General features: G+C 42.6%; 1 protein-coding gene across 17 annotated transcripts in view; it reads right to left on the reverse strand.

The window, feature by feature from the left end:
* The window catches only part of cacna1g (calcium channel, voltage-dependent, T type, alpha 1G subunit), a 275,131-nt gene that overhangs the window by 129,437 nt on the left and 122,171 nt on the right, over positions 1 to 23,523 (reverse strand). For all 17 annotated transcript variants that reach the window (XM_030399310.1, XM_030399319.1, XM_030399309.1 and 14 more), the window contains exon 5: positions 9,020 to 9,117. In XM_030399310.1, the coding sequence (XP_030255170.1) occupies positions 9,020 to 9,117 (98 nt within the window). The remainder of the gene's footprint in view (positions 1 to 9,019; positions 9,118 to 23,523) is intronic.

The following is a 23,523-nucleotide window of genomic DNA, read 5'->3' on the forward strand; positions in this document are numbered from 1 at the left end:
TCACTCAAACAATATTCTCAGTATTGAAAGCTCATCATTAACAAACTCTGAGGTAAGAAGCATGTGAGTGTTTTATCCTGTTGGGTCTGTTGTTCGTTTGCAGGCCTGGGGCACCATGCCAGAACAGCCCTCAACCTTGATGCAGCGTATTCTCCCTCTTCAATAATACCTTTTTCACACTAGCAAAAACACCCATCTGGCTTTTGTCTTCTGTCGGAATGGATACAATCTGCATTCATTCAGAAGTTAAATGACCATGCAGTAGTCACAGGACTATCGGCTCCAGCTCCAAACCGCAGTCATGGAAACACAACACCTGGGTGGACATGCTAATTTTCGTCCCTTTTTGGGGACTGATACCATATCATGCATGTCGAAGTGTCCTTGAGCAAGATACTGAACCCCAAATTGCTCCTGATGAGCAGTTGGCGCCTTGCATGGCAGACTTCGCCATCAGTGTATGGATGTGTGTGTAAATGGGTGAATGTGGCATGTATTGTAAAGCGCTTTGAGCGGTCAGTAGACTGGAAAAGCGCTCTACAAATGCAAGACCATTTACCATATCAGTTACAGATGATAATGTCCTGCTTTATAGGGGGTAATTCAAGCTTAAAACCTTGATCTTTACATTAACTTGGACTGAAAAAATACAGGTAAAACGAAATCTCCTTGGAAGTAAAAATATATTACTACTCTGACCTTATTTGTCTTGTATTCCTTTAGCTTTACCTATTAATGGTATCAGTTACGCCTAACTCATATCATGCTGCGAAGGGCTTATTCAACAATTAAAGTATATACAAATAGAGCACTCTCAGCTCTTCCAAACTGGACAAATCGGCAGGATCGTGTTTGGGCTCGGGCTGAGTCTCGGTCTCGGACTCTGTTGTAAGTTTACTTCCAGCTACATTTGTTTTTCAAATACATTTACGAAGACATTTCTCAATGCCATGTGGAAAGAGTAAAAGACAAATACAATTAGATCAATGTGTTGCATTATCCTGTGTAGATAACTGTCAGCATTGGGTAAAATATCTTGAGGGCAGGTTTGGCAGTTGGGTTCCGTTGGGTTTCGGTCCTGAAGATGTCAGTATGGCTGGGTCTCAGAATTACTCACATTTCTCATGATGTTTTTTAGGTAGACCCTCCTGCCTGTAAAATCCTGTCTTTCAGACCTCATCCCCTCTGCACTTCCATATTTTTGTAAACACTGTCTTTCTGTTACAATTTGATGGTCTCCAAACCCGAGCCAAGATAACCCTGATGGCATCATCATGGGTTATTTTCTCAGACCCCATGGGACTAAACTTCCTAAAATACATTATACAATTGTACAGCTCACACTCTGAGTAGTACTCCCTATCTGTACTAAACTAGCCTTAATGGCTATAATAGGTGGAGTTCCTCTTTAACTTAAACTATTCTTGGCAATATGAAACTGTGATAACCAGATTGGGAATGTAGAGTAAACCCCCCCCAGCAGACAATTAATGAATTACAAATTAAAAGTGCAGCTAGTTGGCATGATCACCAAACCAGGCACTTTGGCAAGAGAGCCAATTATTATCCCTTTCTATTCCAAAAATATGTAAAAGAAAATGAACAAATACAGTAGTGTTTGCTGGATATAAAATGATGGTGGCACTTTAGGCTGAGGATAAAAAAAAAACAACCTTATTATCACCCTGTGTATAACAATGGCACCTTTACTCCTACAAACAGAAGACAGAAAGTTACATCTCAGCATTTTAAAGTCAGTATTCTAGTGTTTTTCATGCCCTGAGGCCTGAAGCTAAAACCCATTTAAACAGCTCTTCACTTCTAGTTGCAGCTGAATCAAGGTCACAAAAGTAGCATTTGCTGACAATATATTCTAAATGTTACAGTATGCAGTTATTCAATACTTAATAGAAGCACCCTGTGCTTTGTAGAGAGCAGAAAAGCCAAACTAAAGAGGTTTGGGTTATGAAACCAATCTGGATTTAGATTATTTTCTTCCGTCTTTTCCCTTTCCATATACTGCTCATACTCAAACCAATGCAAACTCATAGTACAAACTCTATCATGGCACCATATTTGTATTCATGCCATGAGCGGTGTGTCCAAAGGAGGATTATTTTCTTCCAGAGGGGGGATCCTCATCTGTCACTCAGGGAAGCATACTGTATTCTGGACAGACAGGTGGCCAGCAGCTCCCTTTGAATACTAAGACCCACACAGAGGTATGTCACAGGTTGTCATGTCTGCCTTGGCGTAGCCAATGATAGGCCTGGTACAAGGTCCCTACGGGCCGGTGCTGGACGTGACGCTAATAGCCAATCAGGTGGCAGACGGTGGGTGGCGACGTGATGGTGACACAGCATGGAATATTTGTTTTTTTGTCGGCAGCCGTCGGATGAAGCCTGCAAAATGTATCTGTCACTTTCACTGGCAGGACTGCCATGTTAGCGCATCAATCAATGCCAGAGCCCAGGACGTGGACACCAGCCCAGTGTTCATTAATACGAGGCTGAGGGGGTGTGTGTGTGTGTGTGTGTGTGTGTGTGTGTGTGTGTGTGTTTTAAGATGAGCTCCAGCCTTCTGTTCCAATTCAGACTTAATGTAAGAGGTAACTGACAGAGAGAGAACAGTGTGGGGCTGCATCTGTTGATCCAGGTTCAATGAAACAGCAACATGAAAGTCAACTAAGAAGCTGAAGATGGCAAGTCTGAGATTGAGTGAACCTGCTGACCTGTAAAAGCCCACTGAAACAAGCTATTCAATCTACATTGTGAATCAGCTGAGGTGTGCAGCACTGTCTGGTCTGCATCTACAGCTATATATCAGCCCTGGCTCTGTGTGCACCTGGCATTAATATGCATCTCATATATGGATTGTGTCAATTCATGATTTACTGGACTACACTGACACTGAATATAGAAATATAGCTACACTATAACAATACATTTTCCGTGTCCTTACCAAAACAGTGATTATAACACATGTCATTTCCTCTAATAGGATTTATGATGTTTAAATTGATAGCACCTTATTCACCTGAGGACACATCCCGGACACTTTATCTAACCATACTGATCACAGCATGTTTTATTTATGGCCTGTGCTATAAAATATAGTTGAATTCGCACAGCAGCTTTATTTCATAGATTAAACGCTCACTGAAATACAGGGATGGTTGGTAACGTACCAAGTGGCTCTCTTTCAACCACTACCACACAAGGTAATCAAAGTTACTGAAGTAATCCCAAAGGCCATGTCCGGATTAAGTGTAAATCCACCATGACATCGCCCATTGGTTTCGATGCCTCCAGTCTGGCATAATGGCTGTCACCATTGTGTTGTTTTGGAGCCAGAAGTGACTATATTCGGACACGAGGGTGGATTTACTGTTGTGGCAAGTTGTCAATCATTAAGTAGTCACTCTCCCAAGTGTCTGTTTTTGTTGTTGTTTTTTTCAAATAATGTTTTGGCCTTTGTATGACTTTATTGATATGACAGCTTTAGAGAGATGACAGGAAACAGGATGAGAGAGGGGGGAACAACATGCAGCAAAGGGCCCCAGGCCAGACTCAAAACCTGGGGCCGCCGCAGCGAGGACAAGGCCTCTGTGCATGGGAGACCCACTCTACAGACTTAGTTATTGGGCGGCCCCCCAAGTGTCCGTTTAACTCTTCATAGAACCATAATTTACAATATGATCATCAAGCTGTACTGTAGAAGGCTTAAAACTACAAACAGATTTTCATTTCATTTTAAACCAGTGGAGTCGCCCCCTTCTGGCCTTTATAAAATTCAAGTTTGAGGCACTTCTTCATTTACTTCACTTTTCAGACAGAGAAGGTTTGCCCATGTTTTATATAGTCAATGGCCAAGTTATGATTAAAGTACAATGGCTCTCTATATTGAACAGTTACATAATCTGCTTGAATTAGCACCAAAATCTTGTCCAAGGCTTTAACAGCTGCCACTGCAGCATCTACAGTTCTCAACTCAAACGATGAAGAAGTAGAGAAAAGACAATTTTTTGATGAATCATTTATCTAATTTCTAGTTATGCTAGCAGTAATGGCATCGGGTGATTCAAATATTTTTTTACTTGGGCCCCATTTTTGCATATGTTGGTGTCTAAATGTTTTACAGGTCCAGAAAGTTTTTCGAAAATGGCTCAGTGGACATACTGAAGCCAGTAGCTTCTTGTTTTTGCCAATGTTATTTCAGTACAAGTATCTGAAATCATTATGGAAAGGATCTCCGCAGAGATAGACCTTGTTGTTAAAGAATAAGATCTTTTTTTTTTTCACCAGAAATTCCTTTACTCTCACTCTCTTTAAAGACAACAGACTCCATTGACAAAAACAGTACATTTCCCTCTCAGAGCTCTGACGTTTGTGGTCTATCACTGCCTCACTTGGTTAGTTTTTGTTACTTTAATACCTCTGTGTTTTAAGGGGTCATTTTGGAACTGAACTAGAGCGTTTAGTGCCACCGACCCGCATGCTGTAACTTTAAATTGGTTCAACGATGCTGCTACAACTGTGACTCTCTGGATCCCCCTCTTTTGTACTGTGACTGTACCAATTAGGCAGATCGAGTTCTATGTACAGTACATGTTGAACTTTGAAAAGGCCAATTGTACTCTCCTTTTGCACTTTTTCCACCTTGTTGCTCACCAACCAAAGAACTACTAATAATAATGGAAGGGCAAAAAAACAAAAAAAACACCTTAGACTGCCATAAATCCAGTCTAACATCGAGGAAATGAATTTGCTGCGTCCGTGAAGCAAGCACCCAAGTATTCACATTCAGTGAAGTGCGCCTCAAAATAGCCTCCGCAATAAACAACCCCAGCCAGAGTCACGATGAATGCTGCAAGCTTCTCTGCAGGACTTGATTAGGCTGGTGACGGGATGAAGGGAAGGGGGGGGGGATAGACAGCTATCAGCGACACCAAACGCTTGGGCACCGCCCCTCTCCACCACCGCCACCGTTCTAGGCAAATGACATTTTCCCCGCAGGGCCAGAACCAGCAAAATCACCCACACATTACTGCTGCTATTAGTCTTGTGATTAGGATGAGGAATGGTTGGATGCTTTATGAGCGAGTCTGTGTGCCTGACTGTGTGCTGTCTGGGTGCGTGTGTCCTAATGAGCAGCAGTGGACCCCTACAAAGGCTTTGAATGACAAGAGGATGAAATTAAAGAAGTTTAAGGGAGTGTCATCGGTAGAAGGATGGGAGAGGCAGGAGGGGGTCCGATGTGCCATTTCTACATCTAAAACGGGGTAAACACCTGCTCGTACACACTCTGACACAGAGACCAATGCATCCTCAGGTTCATCGCTCAGTTTGACTGTAATCTCTACTGAGCAGTTGAGAAGCTAATGACATAATTAGGGTCTGTATTTAAATGAAAGCATTGCAAGGGGCAGAATCACGGTACGAAGCGACGCAGAGTTTGGACCGCCGGGTGGGATCCAAAAATGCTTATGATTTATTTAAACATTAACGCGTGCACTGGAAATTCAATCTGTGCTGATTAAACTCTAATCGAGACTAATGGAAGATAAGGGGAGGGGGATACAGAACTTTAATTGCGGGGTTGTGTGTGTAAGAGAAAGGGGCGGGGGGGGGCTGACAGATGGAGAAAGCGACTCTGGGATTTGTGTATTTACGTCGCAGTGAACAAGTGTGATCGTCTGTGTCTACGGTGCTTTAATAAGAGGCGGTGAGTTGGAAAATTGCATATAAATCTGTCTGAGTCCGACACTGGCGGCTTGGGAAATACACAGAGACACAGTCGAAGGCAGCTTGCTAAGCTCGGATCGGCTCGTCCATGACCTACATTCCACTGCTCCGTAGGAATTCAAGCCACCTGCATGATCACAAATTATAGCCAGAGGAGCGGAAGTCCAATGTATTAAGATAAGGTATAATACCTTCTGGTGCCGAGCCTGATTAATCATGAGAAGCAAGACACAACTTGTTGGTCCCTGAGATAAGTTATTAACCGTCTCTTTACAGATCTTAGTCTTTGTGATCTAAAAAGTGTGGCTTCTGTTTGATTTTTGCACTGAATGACTGTGTAAGGATACAATGAGCTCTTTCAGCCCGAGTTACGAAGCACCATGTCTGAATTTGAGTTCAAACTATAGCAGAAGGCAGTTTGATGTCTCTGACCGGAGTGCACATGAAAGAAGGGAGACGCGTCACTTTTTGCCGCCACCTGTCATTGTGTTTCTTTGCCAGCAGCGCAAGATCTGTTTGGCTTAGCAACCAAGGCAAGTGCCTCCTTAATCTGTGAACAAAGGGTACGAACACACACAGCATTTGACAACAAGATTTGTTTTTTTCATGCTGTATCATAAAGGTTAACACTCTTGAGGCATTCTCAAAGTTTTTGGTGATGGATTAACTCTGGGATTGTGTAGTTTTGTGACTGTAGCGCAGGCAAGGGAGGGCTCAACGATAGTGATTGCCCCATCGCCCGGGTCAAATAAAATGCCTCATTGAGCTTGGAAAATCAAATTCACTTACCCGATCAGGCGCGTGGGAAGAAAGAATTAAACACATTGTCGATTCTGAAGTTGATGACGGAAGTAGTTAAGGATTGAGCCATCTCACCCTTTTCTTATCTCTAATGAGCGCTGCACATGTGCAAGTGCCATACACGAGTTAAAACGTCCAATTTAAAGACAATGTTGACACAGTTTATGTTGATTATTTTACTTTAATAAATATTAAGCCCTGCACGGTCCAATTATATGATTCTTTCTTAGGCGAACCTGCCTCTTTTTCTTCCTAACAGAGAGTTACATGAGAAGACTGATACCACTCTTAAGTCTGAATGTAAATATGAAGCTACAGCCAGCGGCCAGTTAGCAAAGCTTAGCATAAAGATTGGTAATGGGGAAACAGCCCGTTCTAGCTTAACATTTAGTGTATATGAGCGCATTATGGAAACTATTAACCTGTGTATAAGTGTATTTTGAAAAAAATATTTAACTAACTTAATGTTGGAGTTGTTAAAGCAGTTGCAGTGTGACCATGTGTGTTTGCCAGTTGACAGTGGCAACTCATCGCCATGGGAATGATATAACGTCTTGTGATTGGACCAGAGCGAATGCAGATCAACTGACAAGGAGCAAACAGACACCCCTGTGTAGTCCTGCAGTCTGAAACAATATCACGCACTACCCTCGTGATATGTTGCTAGTTATGCATAACCCATTTCCACGGCAACCAGTCTGCCGCAAAATCAACATCATTAGCATGGCTAGGAATAGCTTGGAGCGATAGCATGGATATCAGCAGGTATAGTGATGGTGACGACTCCAACGTAAGGTCTCGCTGGGTGCTGAGGAGCTGCAGAGTTTATTCACGGTCAAACTATAACTTGCGCTACACATTAACTGCCAGTAGACAACTTCACCGCCCTTTCCCTCTGCTCCGATCAACACCACCTGTCTGCTCTGAGCACAGCCGCCGTCTCACACTCTGACGCTCGCCCACCCACACTACGCACTGCCCTCTTCTTAAAGGAGCCGTGCTACTCTTTTAACACCACTTGTGCCACTGGCTCGCATTTTTGGGAGATGTTGATGAAGGTTCTCAGGCTTCCAGGTCATAGTAAAGCTAGGCGCTGTATCGTCGGCAACTGGACTTGTTTCAGTTTCTTGGAGACGTTTCACCTCTCATCCAAGAGGCTTGTGTTGGCAGGCTCTTAAACTCTGTGTGGGTGTGACCTCACAGAGTTGTTAAGGACATGTGGGAGCTCTGAATTTCAGAGTCAATAGGACCACTTGTGGGTCATTGTTCAAACTGGTCTTCATGTGGGTTTCTAAGGCTAGGTGAGCCCAGGTGTGTATGGTTGTTAAGCTGTCTGGGGAGAGAACTCAGTACTGCATTGTAAGTGGGTGATAAGTAATATCTTTGGCCACCTCCTCTGTTCAAAGACAGTTGTTCCTGAAGACGCCTCTAGGATAAGAGGTGAAACGTCCAGTTGCCAACGTTACAGTGCCTGGATTTTTGGGAGACACTCCCAGTGCTTCTATGGCTTCTCAAACTGCCCTCTCAGAGCTCCTGTGCAAGCTTAGAGGATCACGTTCGACCCGCAGGTACCACAAGTCATATGTCATTGTTCCATTTTAGCCATAGCTTAAATTCTTTTTTTAAGTTTGAGCACAACATCAGGGTGATGCCAATATAAACTGGAGTTAGGCATTTAGTTCGACTACACTGCCAATGCTGAAACACTAAGAAAAACAACCTGACAGCATGTTATAAATGGTCTGCTATGAATTAAAATGCATTTCAGGCCAAAGTAATACTACAGTGTATAGCGTTTGGCTCACACATTGACTGTCCTTTGATCCACTATCCAACAGAATTCAATTGTTTGAAACTAAATCCTAGATGATTATATATCTAGACTTTGAGTCTCACATATCAAACATCTGAATGTGTGTGCAGCTCAAGATTATCGGTTTTCACCCAAAACTTGCACTGTCAACTAAGTTTTAAAGGTCCCATATTGTAGAAATTGAGATTTCCAGTCTTTTATTTTATTTATTAGAAAGCAGGTGCTTGGTGCTATATAAATACTGTAAAAGCATCAAACGGCTTAAACCATGGAGAAATGCGGGGAAATGTAAGGTTGTGATGTCACAACTATATGATCACCATCATTGGCCACGCCCCCCCAGCATGGTCACGCCTGGGAGTGCTGACAAATCAGAGCTGACTGGGCTTTTTGGGAGGCAAGACAGGTACTAAAACTTTGCTCAGACAGAGGGTGAATAGGGGTTCCTTCAGCAATAGACAGAAAGAGAAAAAAATAAGTGTATTTATTTTATAGTACACACACAAAATAAAAGATTGGACCTGCAAAATGGGCATAATACTGGACCTTTAAAAAACACTGACGCTAAAGCAATAGTCAAACTAAACTTGTACACAGTATCCGTATATCTTCAGCAGCCTGACTGTAGTTTAGTGTGGGAGGTCAGTTTCTCTGAACTCACTTGGCACTCGGTTGATGGCTCTCAGAGGTCTCAGCACACGAACCGTCCTCACTGCTGAAAAGCTGACACTCTGCAGGTTGAGGGAGTACTCCAACATCCTGCAACATATGCAGAGGAAGAAAGAACAATTATGTAGATACAGCAGCAACAAACCGAATACTTTAATTGCTCCGACTGCGGAACCTGCTCGATCAACTGGGAATAAACGAAGAAAATGCAAGGGCAATACTATGTAGCCAATTATATATGGCATGTACTACATGCTCTCCTACTCTCACTGGGTGAGTGGTAATTAATCCTCTAATGTCCTGAATCACATTTACATTCTTTGCTTTGTAGAGAACTGCAGTACATGTGTTCTGGCAGACAATATGCTTTCATTCCAGCACTCATTGGATTGCAACTAACAGACCAGAAAGTTACAAAAACACCACACACACACAATTCTTGTATTTGTGCTTGCATATGGAGCGCGTCATACACGCAATGTTTGTGTGCCCAACAAACACATGCATATATTCACATGCAGCCTCGCACGATCAACCTTCAAAGGAGCGGGCGGCATATGTGCATCCCCTTTGAGAGACGTCAAGAGCGGGTGAATCAGCCGTCGTTGGGAGTAGATTGTGGCATCCACAGTACATAAAAGAGCAACATCAGATCGCTCTGCCTCGTAACCTTGAGACGGCGTGCGCACACACTCTTAATAGCCTTTTCCAGCAGCTCTTTTAGAGGCTCTCTCAGGCTGTGATGGGAGGTTAGAAGGACAGCACTTGGAAGAGAGAGCGACGGTGGAATGCTTGCAAAAACGTTTTTCTTGTTTCTTGATCAGTGTTTATCGGCATCTCTTCTCACTCTCTCCTTGTGTGCGAGTGTGTATGCGTGTGAGTGTGTGCGGAGCAGATGCCGAGCACATGTGCAGCTCGAAGGGGCGTGCAGATGAAGGAATTCCCTCCTCACACCAAGTCCAAGTCTGTCTGTCTGACAAATTTGCAACACATGTTTGGAAGGTGTGTATGTGTGGATGTGTGTGTGAGTGTCCGGGTGTGTGTTCGTACATAAGCCTTACCTTAAGAGCACTCACTTAATGAATGCATGAATGTGTGTGTTCTCTTTTAGCACTTTGAGGTGTAGGGGTTTTTTTTTATACCAAAGCAGCACTTTAACAAGAATACACACACACACACACATTCACACATATTTGTACTGTATATACACACACATACCTAGAGCTGACAGATGGCCTGTATACAGAGAGAAGGTAAACGGTTAACTGAACAGCGAAAAGATGCCCTCCCATCACCAGCAGAGAGGTGCAGATTCTGGTAGTCCCTGAGAATAGGTTAATTAAATCAGCTGCTGCGGAATGTTCTGTGATGGCCACCATGGACACTCAGGTCAAAAGGAACCCACTGGCACATTTATGACAGAGTAGCTTGTAAAAAAAAAAAAGAAAGAAAGAAAGAAAGAAAGAAGCCACTTTGGGAGCACAAAAAGAAAAGGACTGACACATTAATGCCTCATTAAAAACTAACCCCTAACCCCGTCCCAACAGGGATATTAAAGTTAATATCATATACCACAGGAAATGAAAAATTAATGGAGCACTCCACCAAATGGTTACATGTAAAAGATCATTTAAACCAAGTAATTGCTTGGGGACATGAGGGGTCTACGGAAAAGATACTACTGACTTGCATTATGGGTAGTGTAGGTAGTGTTTTTTTTTTTAGCTTGATTAGAAGCAAAAGTCACTATGTTGTACTCAGTATTATTGTAGTTATTTTAGTTGTAGTAATTATCATTAAAGATTTGTTTTCTTTGTCTTCCTTTGATTCTTCTTCTTCCAAAAAAATCCATCATTGCTTTCTGGTACTGCTACTTTGTAGAAATCGGTTTGTTGGTTGGTTGGTTGTGGAGATACTGTAGTCATCTGCATGACAAAAATGCCTTTAGCTCTGCCAAGGAGGTTATGTTTTCACCTGTGTTTGTTAGTTAGTTGGTTGATTGGTTGGCTGATCAGCTGGTTGCTTGAATCCTTAAATCGTTATTTAGGTAGATTAATATTTGGTTGGTTGGTTGGTTTGTTGGTCGGTTGGTTGGATTGGGGGTTGTTTTGTTGGATGGTTTGCCAGCAAGATTACACAAAAACTACTGAACGGATTTCCATTTTCATCTTGCATATATAGGCATATGGATATATATTTGATGCAGATCCAAATGCAGTCCAAGTCTAGTGGATCTAAATATGTACTGATATTGGATTAGGCTTAAGGGATGCTCGGAATACTTTGGGATTTACTGCGGTTGTTTCTGTTGTTGTCAAAACAACCAAATCAATCAGATACATGTGTGCTCGAGCCAGAATTCAAGATTAAGTGTTCCAATTGGTGAGATTTTTAGAGGTGCTGGTTGGCAGATTTTGTTTTCATTCATATAAATACTGTTTAGCCATTTTCCTGTTTATCCAGTCGTCATGCTAAGCTAAACTAACCTTCATCATAGCCTAATATTTACCATATAAATATGAGTTGTCCTGAAACAAGAAACTCTGTCTTCTAAAATGTCGAACTATTGAGTTAACTGCTCCTGGCAACCACTGCTGCTCAACTCAATGATGTTGACGGGAAAAATACATGAGTCACTGCGGATTAGTTAGGTCAAAATAACAAACCCTTCCTAACAGAAAACAGCAAATATGAACACGGTGTCGGGCTCAATAATAAATCTAAAAAGTTAAAAAGTTAAGTTGATTATCAGGCCAAAGGAGATTTACAGTCAACATGAGTCCAGTGTTGAGTAGCATAGTCCCTATAGTAAGTTTATGGTAACATCAATACCAATGGGAAAACTCATGTTTAAGTGACAAAGACCTGATAAAACCCCCCAGAGCAATACAATACAAATATTAGGGTAATTTTTCGTCAGACCGGGTTACATAAATAAACTTTAAAGCAGATGATGAATGATGTCTGTTGAAAAATAAAAAAAATCCATGCAAAAACACTTGCTGCCCCTGATGAGAGCCAGATGAGGTTTGGTGCGCTCAGTGAAAACTGACCCATCTCCCCTCATCTGGAACAGAGAAACAGCCGAGGAGAAATGGAGTGTATCAAACAAACGATGGAAACGGCAGGAAGTCGTGCGCTGCTTTCGTCAGAGTCCGTGCCAGTGTTGATGATGCTGATACAGGGGAAGAACGGTGGGAGGCGGACTAAGAAATGAGAAGCAGGAGAGGACGGGGGAGGCCCAACCTTGGAGGGAGCTTGCGTGAGGAGAATTCCCAAACTAAAGCACACAAAGCGGTTGTACGCACGGGGGTTGGAGCAGAGGACGAAAAACACTTTAACATCTTGTCATAAACACTCTGTGATATGATACTCGTGCACATCTTGATATGGAGAGGTCCCTACAAGGACAGACTGGCAGAAGAATGTAATGAAATTCATGTAAGTCATGCAATAAAAAGCACCCAAAGACAAAGATGGAGTGCACAAAATCACACATACACGCACACAAACACACACACACACACACACACAGTCACACACTCCTCTGGGGTTGGAGACAGCTCGCTTCTTACCTTCTTATCAGAGAAAGCTGAAAGTGTGTGTATTTGTGCCACAGCAGCCAAGCACATGAAGGATGGTATACATACAGCTTTCCAGCTAAAACAAAGGTAGCTTGGAACAGGTTGCACACACACACACACACGCACACACACACACACACACACAGTGGACATAATGCCACCCAGAAGAACCTAAAATAGGAAAAGTACGCTAGGCAGCTCAGGAATGTGGAACAGTGTCCAATGTTAAACCCACCCTGTCCTCACCTAACCTTTATCTGTCTGGCTTACTTTTTGTCTGTATCTATCCGTCTGTCCATCTTCTGTCTTTCTGTGTCAGTCCTCACATCAGTCTTCCTGCAGCTACTACATTGTAACAGCGTTAAGTAGTCTGATGGATAAATAGAAAGCAATGGCTCACTGATAGATGGACCAAACTGCTAAATCAATTGTGAGACAGACATAGAAGGACGTCTCTGACTATAACATTTCATCATTCACCCGGTCCGGTATCCATTTCAGCATTTTTATGCAAATCCTGATGGATAGACTGATGAAAAGACAAATGTAATCGACAAATTCTGATGGAGCCGCCTCGGTTTTCATGCTCGATTTGAGGCTGAGGAGTTGGCTTAAAACTGTGGAGATATGATGTGATAAATAATGCTGGAAAATATATTTGTTGAGTAACTGATGAGGTGAGCTGAAGCAATCTCACCCCACAGCAGGCTGACAAATGGCTTTGGGTATTCCGCATTGTTCTAAGTGTCATGGCGGCGAAGTATGTTTGTAACACAGACTCAGCGCATGACCACCGCTATAGCCATTGGTCACCGAGGGCTGACAATTATGGATGTTTATACTGTTTATACTGAGTAACAGGATTCATGGTAATCCGATGTACAGGAAATGTCAAAGATTTGTTTAGCCTAGCATAGCATTAAAACTGTAAGCAGGGATGAATGGCTGGCCTAGCGTTATCATAGCTGACAGGAAATTCAAGTGTAAAAATAATTTAAGAGCTCAAACAAATCTACCTTTTTTTTTTTTTCAATAAAATGTTCTCCAAAGCTGCATTTCTTTCAAATTTGCAATAAATGTGGGTAATGTGAAAGGGGACATGTTGACAACCCAGGGATTAGCTTCTATTAGCACACACTGCCTGTTTTTTGGCCTGTCTGTCTCAATTGGGGCTCCCAATGTAGTTTCAGGCCAAATGATATAATTGTGATAATAAAGCGTCTTTACATTACCTGTACAGCATTTAACAGCAGACAAAGTTAGCAACCAGATGATAAACATAGTTAGTAGTGAGTAGCATAGCAATTTGCAGTTAAAAAGCCACACATTTCCCTCAGTTTATTTCCCAAAAAAGAACAAAACACAGCGCAAATGACTGTGATTATTGAGATTACATTTGTAAAATGTAATTCAATGAAATGAAATTGGGCTTCAGAAGAATGCTAATGTTCCTGCGTATGAATCTCCATCGGCTGGATGCATAAATAGGCAATAGCTTGTTAGACATATCACACTTACAAGGCCCTAATATGTAAAATGTGTGTGGTAGTCAGCTAGTTGCCCTGGAAGGACCCATAAATACATAAATAGATAGATATATAAGTAAATAAACCAAAAGCCTTATATCACACTTCACACCTAATAACCAATTTATTTGCAGTTTCTGGTATTCTGAATTCATGCCATTTGCGCTGTCTTATAGTCCCCCACTTCCATTCCAAAATGGGTCAACCATATGTGAGATCATTATATTTGTTGTTTTAATTATCTGCACGCAGAAATAGATCTCACTTTGAAATGTTTTTGAAAGCTCTTTGATCGTATTAAACATTTGCATAGTGAGAGTGAAACCATTCAGCCCTGAAATATCAAGTTATAGTCATAAATAAGGCGAGTTCTGCATTAAGTTGGCAGTTAATTGTTGCTTTTGGGAATCAAAGTGTCGTTCCAGAGCTGAGTTCATCTACAGCTGTGGTCGTCACACCAGGTGACTGATCCACAATCAAAGGGCTGCCTCGCATGTTTTACTGTTATTATTACAGTGTATAATGACTGCTTTAAGACATTATTAGATTATAGTGCTTTACAACTGACGTTTCACATTCCTTCTCTGTCATCTCATTTATCACTTCCTATGAACTAACCAGTCATCTGTCCTCTCCTCTGATATTCCCTTACTCACATATTGTTTCGATTCGCCTCCACATCACTGACAACAAAGCTGTCACACTAGATGTTCTTCAACAAAAGCACTATGAGGGATGGATCGCTCTCTGAGTGTGTGTGTGTGTTTAGGAGGTAGTTTTCAGAAGACTTTACGAACACGGGGTAGCGTTAACGCGCACCGGCGAAGCAACTCATACCAGCGCCAGTGCGACAACGCACATTTAAACAACACTGCGGGACAACGGCTAATGATGGTGTCTGATCATATCAAAGCGTGTGCATGTAGTATCATTAGTGAGAGAGGAGAGAACCACAAGAGAACAGACAGATGGAGTGTTTTCATGCTGAATCAGATTGAAGGCCTTTCATCAGCAACACGTTCTGCCATCAACCCACTCGGCCGCTTATCTAACCAAAAATGTTAACCAACTTATACTTCACAGTCATGGTCGATTACTGAATATCTCTCTTCCTCCTGCAACAATCAGATACAGCGAGGGAATTCTCCGTCTTAATACCCCTGTTGGAGGAGTCAGAGGTCTTATCTGGAGTGAAACGGCTCCTACATAGAGTGAGACAAGTGGGATGCCCATGGGTACTTCGAGTCAGCTTGCACTAATGGGAAATCTAACTGCTCGACACTGTTGTTGCACCCTGCACTACTTTCTGTTAAAAGCCCGATGGCAATGAGGTGCCGTTTGCTTAGAGTGACTAAAAAACAAAGCAGCAGTACAAGCAGCACATATTCAATAAAACATAACAGCAATAAAGTTACTATCACCCCTCCAGGAAGCTCATTATTTTGTAATTGAAGCAAACAATGTCTACAAAGCTGCTTGCAAACTGTGACAAGCTCGCCTTCATAGGAAATAGTCCCATTTCAAACCAACTGTTCCCAGGTCAAACAAAATCAGGCTCAACAAACCGATTTTTCTTGTGAGCGCGCCGATGCCTGAGGGACTTTCTGTCTGTTATCACAACATAATATGCGTGCTATTTTTTTGATAGCCGCAGAGCTTGTTATCCCGCTGATGCCTTGGCCCTTTGCCATCAGTCAAAATACAAGAACTTTAAATTTAGCAAAACGGTCTTTTAATGTCAACCTTGTGTTAGGGAAACTTCTCTACGGCAACAAGAAGAGGAAGATATATTTAGCAGCAACTGAAACTACTAGAAGTATCTTTCCATCGTTCATAATAAGATATCTTGATCCTCCAGCCAATTAGAATCCTCTATGGACATGTTGTAAATGCTGCTAAGTGCTGTGTAAAACATGAAAAGTTTGCATACTACTCATGCCCATTTATTATTACATTTCCGGATCTAACATCGCTGTGTTGGTGTTGTTCCTGAAATATCATTCATCAGTGTTGCTCTACAACCACCTGACCCTAACCGTAAATCTAAGATTCCACTGGATGCATATTCGTTGCCTTATGGCTCCGGTATGGTGTTGCTCTGTTGTCCATCATCCGGCATTATGAGTCCTACACAGCACAAACAGCTGGAGTTGCGAGACCGAAGAGTTACCGCCATGATTACATAATCACAGGCAGTGTCAGTCATAGGTACGTCTTATAAACACAATGAAAAGAAGTGTTCCCAATCAAAGGATTAGAAGAAGTGATTGTATTTGTCTCTTTTTGAGATTTTTGTGCTAGGGTCAAAACAGAGTGTTTTATTTTGAAAAGTAACTGGATGTTGTGTTTTTTTTTAGGTCTGTGACTTCCTGTCTGCTCCTTTCTGCGCAATGCAGCGGAGCCATTGGAAGTTAAAACATAGACTAGAGTGAAACCCATCAGCTCTGCTGTCGTGTGGATCCGTGAACTGGTCTGGTGGAATCTAGTCGTAATCCCCAAACCCAACTGACCATACCGGTTAGGGCTATTTTAACCATACCCATCTTTTAACTGACCTAACCAAGTATTTGTGTTGCCTCGACCACACCAAACAGTGACAGAAAACTGAAAATCATAACAAAAAAATAAAAAAAACATTACCTGGATGAAAGTCTTGACCCCTTCGACCACAATTACTCACTCTCTTGCCCGCAGGAGCAACCTTAATTATATAATGTTACAGCAACAACACCGACACGGTGATATCAGATAAACTTTAGTTATTACATTAGCTTCTAGGGAACCTACAAAACAAATAATTGTAGCGCATCCTTCAAGGCTTCAGCTCTGAGCTTCATCTCCCACAGATCCTGTAACACGATACTTTGCAGAGAGATTTTGTTTTTCAGTGCTCTCAGTGCTGAAACAGAATCAAGCAAGGTTTTTGTTTTCACTGGAAGTGAGACACAGTTTCCTTTTGATTTACTCCAATGTCTCTGACCAGCTGCCAAAACTCCAGATGAGAGAAAGGATGCATGACGATGTCGTTACACCTATCTTTAATGACTTCTGTGGGCAAGGCACGGCAGTTAAAATTTACAAGCGGTAGTCTTCTTTGGTGAACTCTTTGTCCCGAGTTTTGCTATCCAGTTACCCAGAGCTATCAAATCTTCAACAGCTGTTTTTTAACTATTTTGGATGGAGTTTTGTGTGTTTGGCGAAAAAAAAAAGACTTAAAGATATATGACTTGCAAGGTAGACAAACAAAGCAGTTAAGTAAAATTATAGAGACTTTGGATTGTAGAGACTTCAGACACACAGCCTCTGGGATTGTCCCAGTCTGGCCCTTGTTGTTGGGGCCAAATGCCACCAAAGAAGAAGACATTAGTTTTTGTAATCACCATATCTAATCATAAGATGCTAGAATTGACCATTGCTCAAAGATAAAGTGGCATTGTTACTCTCAATTATAAAAAATAATGATATATGTGGGGATGTTGTGGGGCTGTCTTGGCTGACACGTCTCTACAGCATCGCGTGGCAGTCGGGGACAGTGCCTCTGGACTGGCAGACCGGGGTGGTGGTCCCCCTATTTAAAAAGGGGGACCGGAGGGTGTGCTCCAACTATCGGGGGATCACACTCCTCAGCCTCCCCGGGAAAGTCTATTCCAGGGTACTGGAGAGGAGAATTCGGCCGATAGTCGAACCTCGGATCCAGGAGGAACAATGCGGTTTTCGTCCTGGCCGTGGAACACTGGACCAGCTCTATACCCTCCGCAGGGTGCTCGAGGGTTCATGGGAGTTTGCCCAACCAGTCCACATGTGTTTTGTGGACTTGGAGAAGGCATTCGACCGTGTCCCTCGTGGCATACTGTGGGGGGTGCTCCGGGAGTACGGGGTCGGGGGCCCTCTGTTAAGGGCTGTGCGGTCCCTGTACTGCCGGAGCAGGAGCCTGGTTCGCATTGCCGGCAGTAAGTCAGACCTGTTCCCAGTGCATGTTGGACTCCGGCAGGGCTGCCCTTTGTCACCGGTTCTGTTCATTACTTTTATGGACAGAATTTCTAGGCGCAGCCACGGGCCGGAGGGGATCTGGTTCGGGAGCCAATGGATCTCGTCTCTGCTTTTCGCGGATGACGTGGTCTTGTTGGCTCCTTCGAGCCGGGACCTCCAGCATGCCCTGGGGCGGTTTGCAGCCGAGTGTGAAGCGGCTGGGATGAGAATCAGCACCTCCAAATCCGAGGCCATGGTTCTCGACCGGAAAAAGGTGGCCTGCTCCCTCCAGGTGGGAGGAGAGTTCCTGCCTCAAGTGGAGGAGTTTAAGTATCTTGGGGTCTTGTTCACGAGTGAGGGAAGGACGGAGCGTGAGATTGACAGACGGATCGGTGCAGCGGCCGCAGTAATGCGGTCTTTGTATCGGTCTGTCGTGGTGAAGAGAGAGCTGAGCCGAAAGGCGAAGCTCTCGATTTACCAGTCAATCTACGTTCCGACCCTCACCTATGGCCATGAACTCTGGGTCATGACCGAAAGAATAAGATCCCGGATACAAGCGGCCGAAATGAGTTTCCTCCGCAGGGTGGCAGGGCGCTCCCTTAGAGATAGGGTGAAGAGCTCTGTCACCCGGGAGGAGCTCAGAGTAGAGCCGCTGCTCCTCCACATCGAGAGGAGCCAGCTGAGGTGGCTCGGGCATCTGTTTCGGATGCCCCCGGGACGCCTCCCTCGGGAGGTGTTCCTGGCATGTCCCTCCGGGAGGAGACCCCGAGGAAGACCCAGGACACGCTGGTGTGACTATGTCACTCAGCTGGCCTGGGAACGCCTTGGGGTCCTCCCGGAAGAGCTGGAGGCAGTATCCGGGGAGAGGGAAGTCTGGGTGTCCCTGCTCAGGCAGCTGCCCCCGCGACCCGGCCCCGGATAAGCGGAAGAAAATGGATGGATGGATGGATATATCATTATTTGCTAGACAGCATCAAGACTTTATCAAGCGTATCTTTGGTGTGTTCATGATACAGAAACTTAGCATTTGTATTCTGGAAATTACGATGAACAATATCACGACAACTTCTCTATTTCATTAGAACCTAGACTCTTACTAATGTGTAACATGACCAAGGTGAGTATTAACATTCTGTGCACAGTCAGGGTTTCCCACCACTGACTAATGAAAGCAGGATTTCATCTCGGAACACGGTGGATCCACCGAGGCTGCAGGATGCTCCTCTCTATTACATTCTAATTTCAGTCGACAACGCAGGCAGTTCCACATGCAAATATGTACCTCGTGAGGCTTTAAAACATTCTGCTCACACTTCAGCCCAACCTCTCTCATCTTCATCTGTCTTGCCTCCACCCCTCTCGGGCATCCCCTCCCTCCCTCTGACTGATAATCTACGGCCGATCTGCTGACCCGCTTGTAGTGGGGAGATAATCTAGCTAATGGAGGAAGATGCCAGCTGCATGAGGGTCCGGTGCGAGCTTTCACAGACAAAGGGAAGGAGGAGGGAGGGAGGCAGAGAGACCTACTGCTGGACTCCTGACAGTGGACAGGTTGGTTAATGGCCATCATTGTTCATGGATGCTGTATCCTTGTCTGTGTCCTCTCTCTTCCTTTCTCCCCTGGACCGCAACATCAGTCCTACATGCGCCCTTCTCTCTCTCTCTCTCTCACTATCTCTCTCTCTATCTGATTTTAATTTAAAGGAACAGTTCAACATTCAAACGCACTTTTTTTGCTTTTTGCCCCGGGAAGTGACATAAGACGATTGAGATCAATATAACTGTCTATATGTCTCAGCGATAAGGTAAGAGCTGGAATCTAGGTACCTCTAACCTGGATTAGTATATAGCGAAAACAGGGGGAAACAGGTATTCTGGCTGTGTAAAAAGGTAACTGTTAAATATTCAAATGAAAGGAAATGAAAAACTTGCAAGATCCTTCTCGGCTGATTAAAACCACTTCCAGACATATTCAAAATTGATCCAGTTTCATTGCACAATCAACTCTGTCGTGACTAGCTATATTCGCTAACAGAAACGTAGTCCCTCAGTAAAGTTGAATCAGTCATTGTTGCAGAGCGTCACATTTCATCATGTGCAGGATGGAAACCAGCTAATAACTAGTTAAATGAGTTATATCAATAACCTCACTCCGGTGTGTATGATTTATATGCATAAATGAAGTCGCAGAACCAATAAGATACCTCATTTGTCCAGTCTGGGCTACTGTAGAGACATGGAGGCATTGCAACATGGTGGACCCCATGGAAGAAGACCTGCTCTCTTCCAAAACAAAACAACTCTTGGGTTGTACATGAATGCAAACATAAGATATTCATATCGTATTCCATTATATCACATTCTATTTCTGCCAATAGATCCTCCGCAACCTGCTAAAATCCTACACACTGGACCTTTACCTAAAAATATGCACATTCATTTATCTCACTACCTGCCTCTCTATCAGTATCCTCCCCTCCTGTTTGCCTGTGTCTCTCACCTTGTCTCTTCTTCTCTCTAATTTTGTCTGCCTTTCCACCCACTTTTGTTCCTCACTCTCTTCCTCTGGACATCGCTACCACCCTCACTGTGCCTCCCCCGCCCTCACACTCTTTTCTTCCTGCTGCAGTCCTCTAAACTGGGCTGGAGCCGATCCAAGTGTCATCAATAAATAATAAAGAGGAGAAGGGAGAAGACTCCGGAGGATTAGATTCTGAGCTACTTGCTTGCCTCCTTTGGCGAGACTCAGTCACAGGTCTGAAATCCAAGAGGATGTGTTGAATATTTCAGGACGGTTAAAGGTGCTAAGCTTGCATTTTAAATATCAATATATCATGAAGAAATTAATGTAATACCTTGAATGATCATCATTGGTGAAGATGATGGCTGCACCGTATACTGTATGCTATATTACATAATTTTCACTTCTCCTGGGGATATAAAAACAACCCAGTGGTACCTAAAATAAGGCATACAAATGTTGAACAGGTCTCAAAACAGTGAGATATCCAGTGGTTTCACACTTGCAAATCTCGTAACGCTGTCTTTAACAGTGGTCCCTCGTTGCGATCACCCACCGGTCCTCCAAATCAAACAATCTTAAGTAGACATTGCTTTATTCTATTAAATACACTGGTACCGGATATAGCTAATGATTGCATGTGTTGCAGTTATTGGGCAGAATGAGATATCACATCTTGAGAAAATGTTTTTAAGATTCAGAACTATGGGTTTCCTTACTATAGATGACTTATTTGAACAATGTTTTGAAATATAAAGCATCAAAATACAATTTACCCAAACAGACCAATACACCCAAAATGCATATCTTCATCTGCAGTGTCTGTCATCAAACAACCAAACCCAAAAACATATCGACGATGTCTACTGAAGCGATCCATCCAATTGCGTCATCTTCTCCTCCTCTCTCTGTCTGCCTTTCTCTGTCAATCTATCACCCTTCCTCCTGTTTCCTCCTCCTCCTCAGCTATCCTTTCTGTCTCTCTCCAGGAGGCGTTTGGCCACAGAGAGTGTGTTAAGGCAGATCGATGTACTATGGATAGGATACCCCGTCTGCTACAGTAAGTGTTGGTACACAGCCTTTCCGACTCCCTCATCTATCTGCTGCAGCTCCACTGCGCCAATCGATAAATAAATGCATACATGAATGAAAACACTCTCTTAACAATTCATTCAAGGTGACTCTAAAATGTAAGTTAGTTTACGTGCACTTCTGTAGACTGACTTATTTTATATGTTGCATGCCCGGCCCTTATAAAGTACAGACTTCAAAGACGTTCAAAACATTGTCTTAATCTGAGATAAATTGAACTCCACTGGGAATAAATATGATTGAAATGATTGTACACCCTCACCTGTGATAAGATGTGTCTAATATATATATATATATATATATATATATATATATATATATATATATATATATATATATATATATATATATATAAATATATATATATATATATATATATATATATATACACATACACACACACACACACACACACACACACACACACATATATATATATATAGTGTTTCAGTTTGTGGCTTCAACTGGGGAGTAAAGTTAAATTTGGCTACACATAGATTCATAGATACAGTGCGGAGAAAACAGATAAAACTCTAGGCCACAGACTGATCAAATTGCCAGATTCATTGTGTGCTCTGCACATGGTTTGACAGGAGAATTGTCTGCTACAGTTCTGTCCATCATTTCTATCTCTTATAATAACATAGCAGGTACCAGAGTAATGACTGAGATGTGGAAACACTGCAACAGATCGGACCTGACCTCTGAAGTTAACTTGGTAAGTTGCTGTAATTACTACTAGCATGGTCACAATGACAGTGTTAACATGCTGAAGTTTAGTAGGCATAATGTTAACGATTTTCAACGTCGTATTATATTTGCTAATGTGCAGCTAGAGCTAATGGGAACGTGATTATTTTTGCAGCTATTTGGTAATAAACCAAAGCGTTGAACAAATTGTTTCACCCGATGGTGGTAGTTTATGAAAAGTAAAGGGATCACCAACATTATTACAATTAATCTACATGACATGAAGGTCTGCACTAAATAGAAAGCAACATAGTGTAGAAATTGGCATTTTGTGCAATTTTAGCCCCCCCTACAGTTGGTGAGTGCCGCACCACTTATGTAAATACAAATCCAAGATTTGTAACAATTTGTCAGACATAGTACGGGTGCTAACTACAAAACAAACTCATTATGTTATGCCTATCACTGAAGTTACACAGTGCAGAAATAAGTGATGGGGGCCAGAGTAGCTGCCACAGAGACACTATCCATCCCATTCCAGGGCACCGTACCATCAAATGATTTGAAGCTGTTGTATTATTGTAAAAAAAGAAAAAAAAAATTCCATTACAAGAAAAGTCGGAGATCACCAACTCAAAAGCATTCTTACTCTGGGGAACATGAATGTCTGCATAAGAATTAATGGCAATCCATCCAATAATTGTTGAGATATTTCAGTTGGACCTAAGTGGTTTATCAACTGAGCTCCTTAGAGCTGTGTTGTCTTTTCTTTTTAGCCTTTTCTCTGATGAAATGTTGAAGACCCTGCTGCCTGGGTATTCTGAGCCTACAATAAGGTATGTTGTTGGAATATGACCTAATCCTTAAAGGATTCTACAGTTTAGAATGAGATATTATTGTTGGATAGTTCAGAGATCCAGAGATAGGTATTAGTGAGGCGGTAGGTATTAGGTCTAAATCTTGGCCATCACACAAAAAACAAAGCTAGATAATGTATCTATGCATTAAACCCACACCTGTCTGAGCTCAGAGTTTTATATACAGAGAATGGTAAAAAAAAAAAAAAAAAAGAAGAAGAAGAAAGAAAACTTCACTAACAACTTGTCAGGTCAAA

Source organism: Sparus aurata, chromosome 20 (genome assembly GCF_900880675.1).
Source record: "Sparus aurata chromosome 20, fSpaAur1.1, whole genome shotgun sequence".
NCBI lineage: Eukaryota > Metazoa > Chordata > Actinopteri > Spariformes > Sparidae > Sparus > Sparus aurata.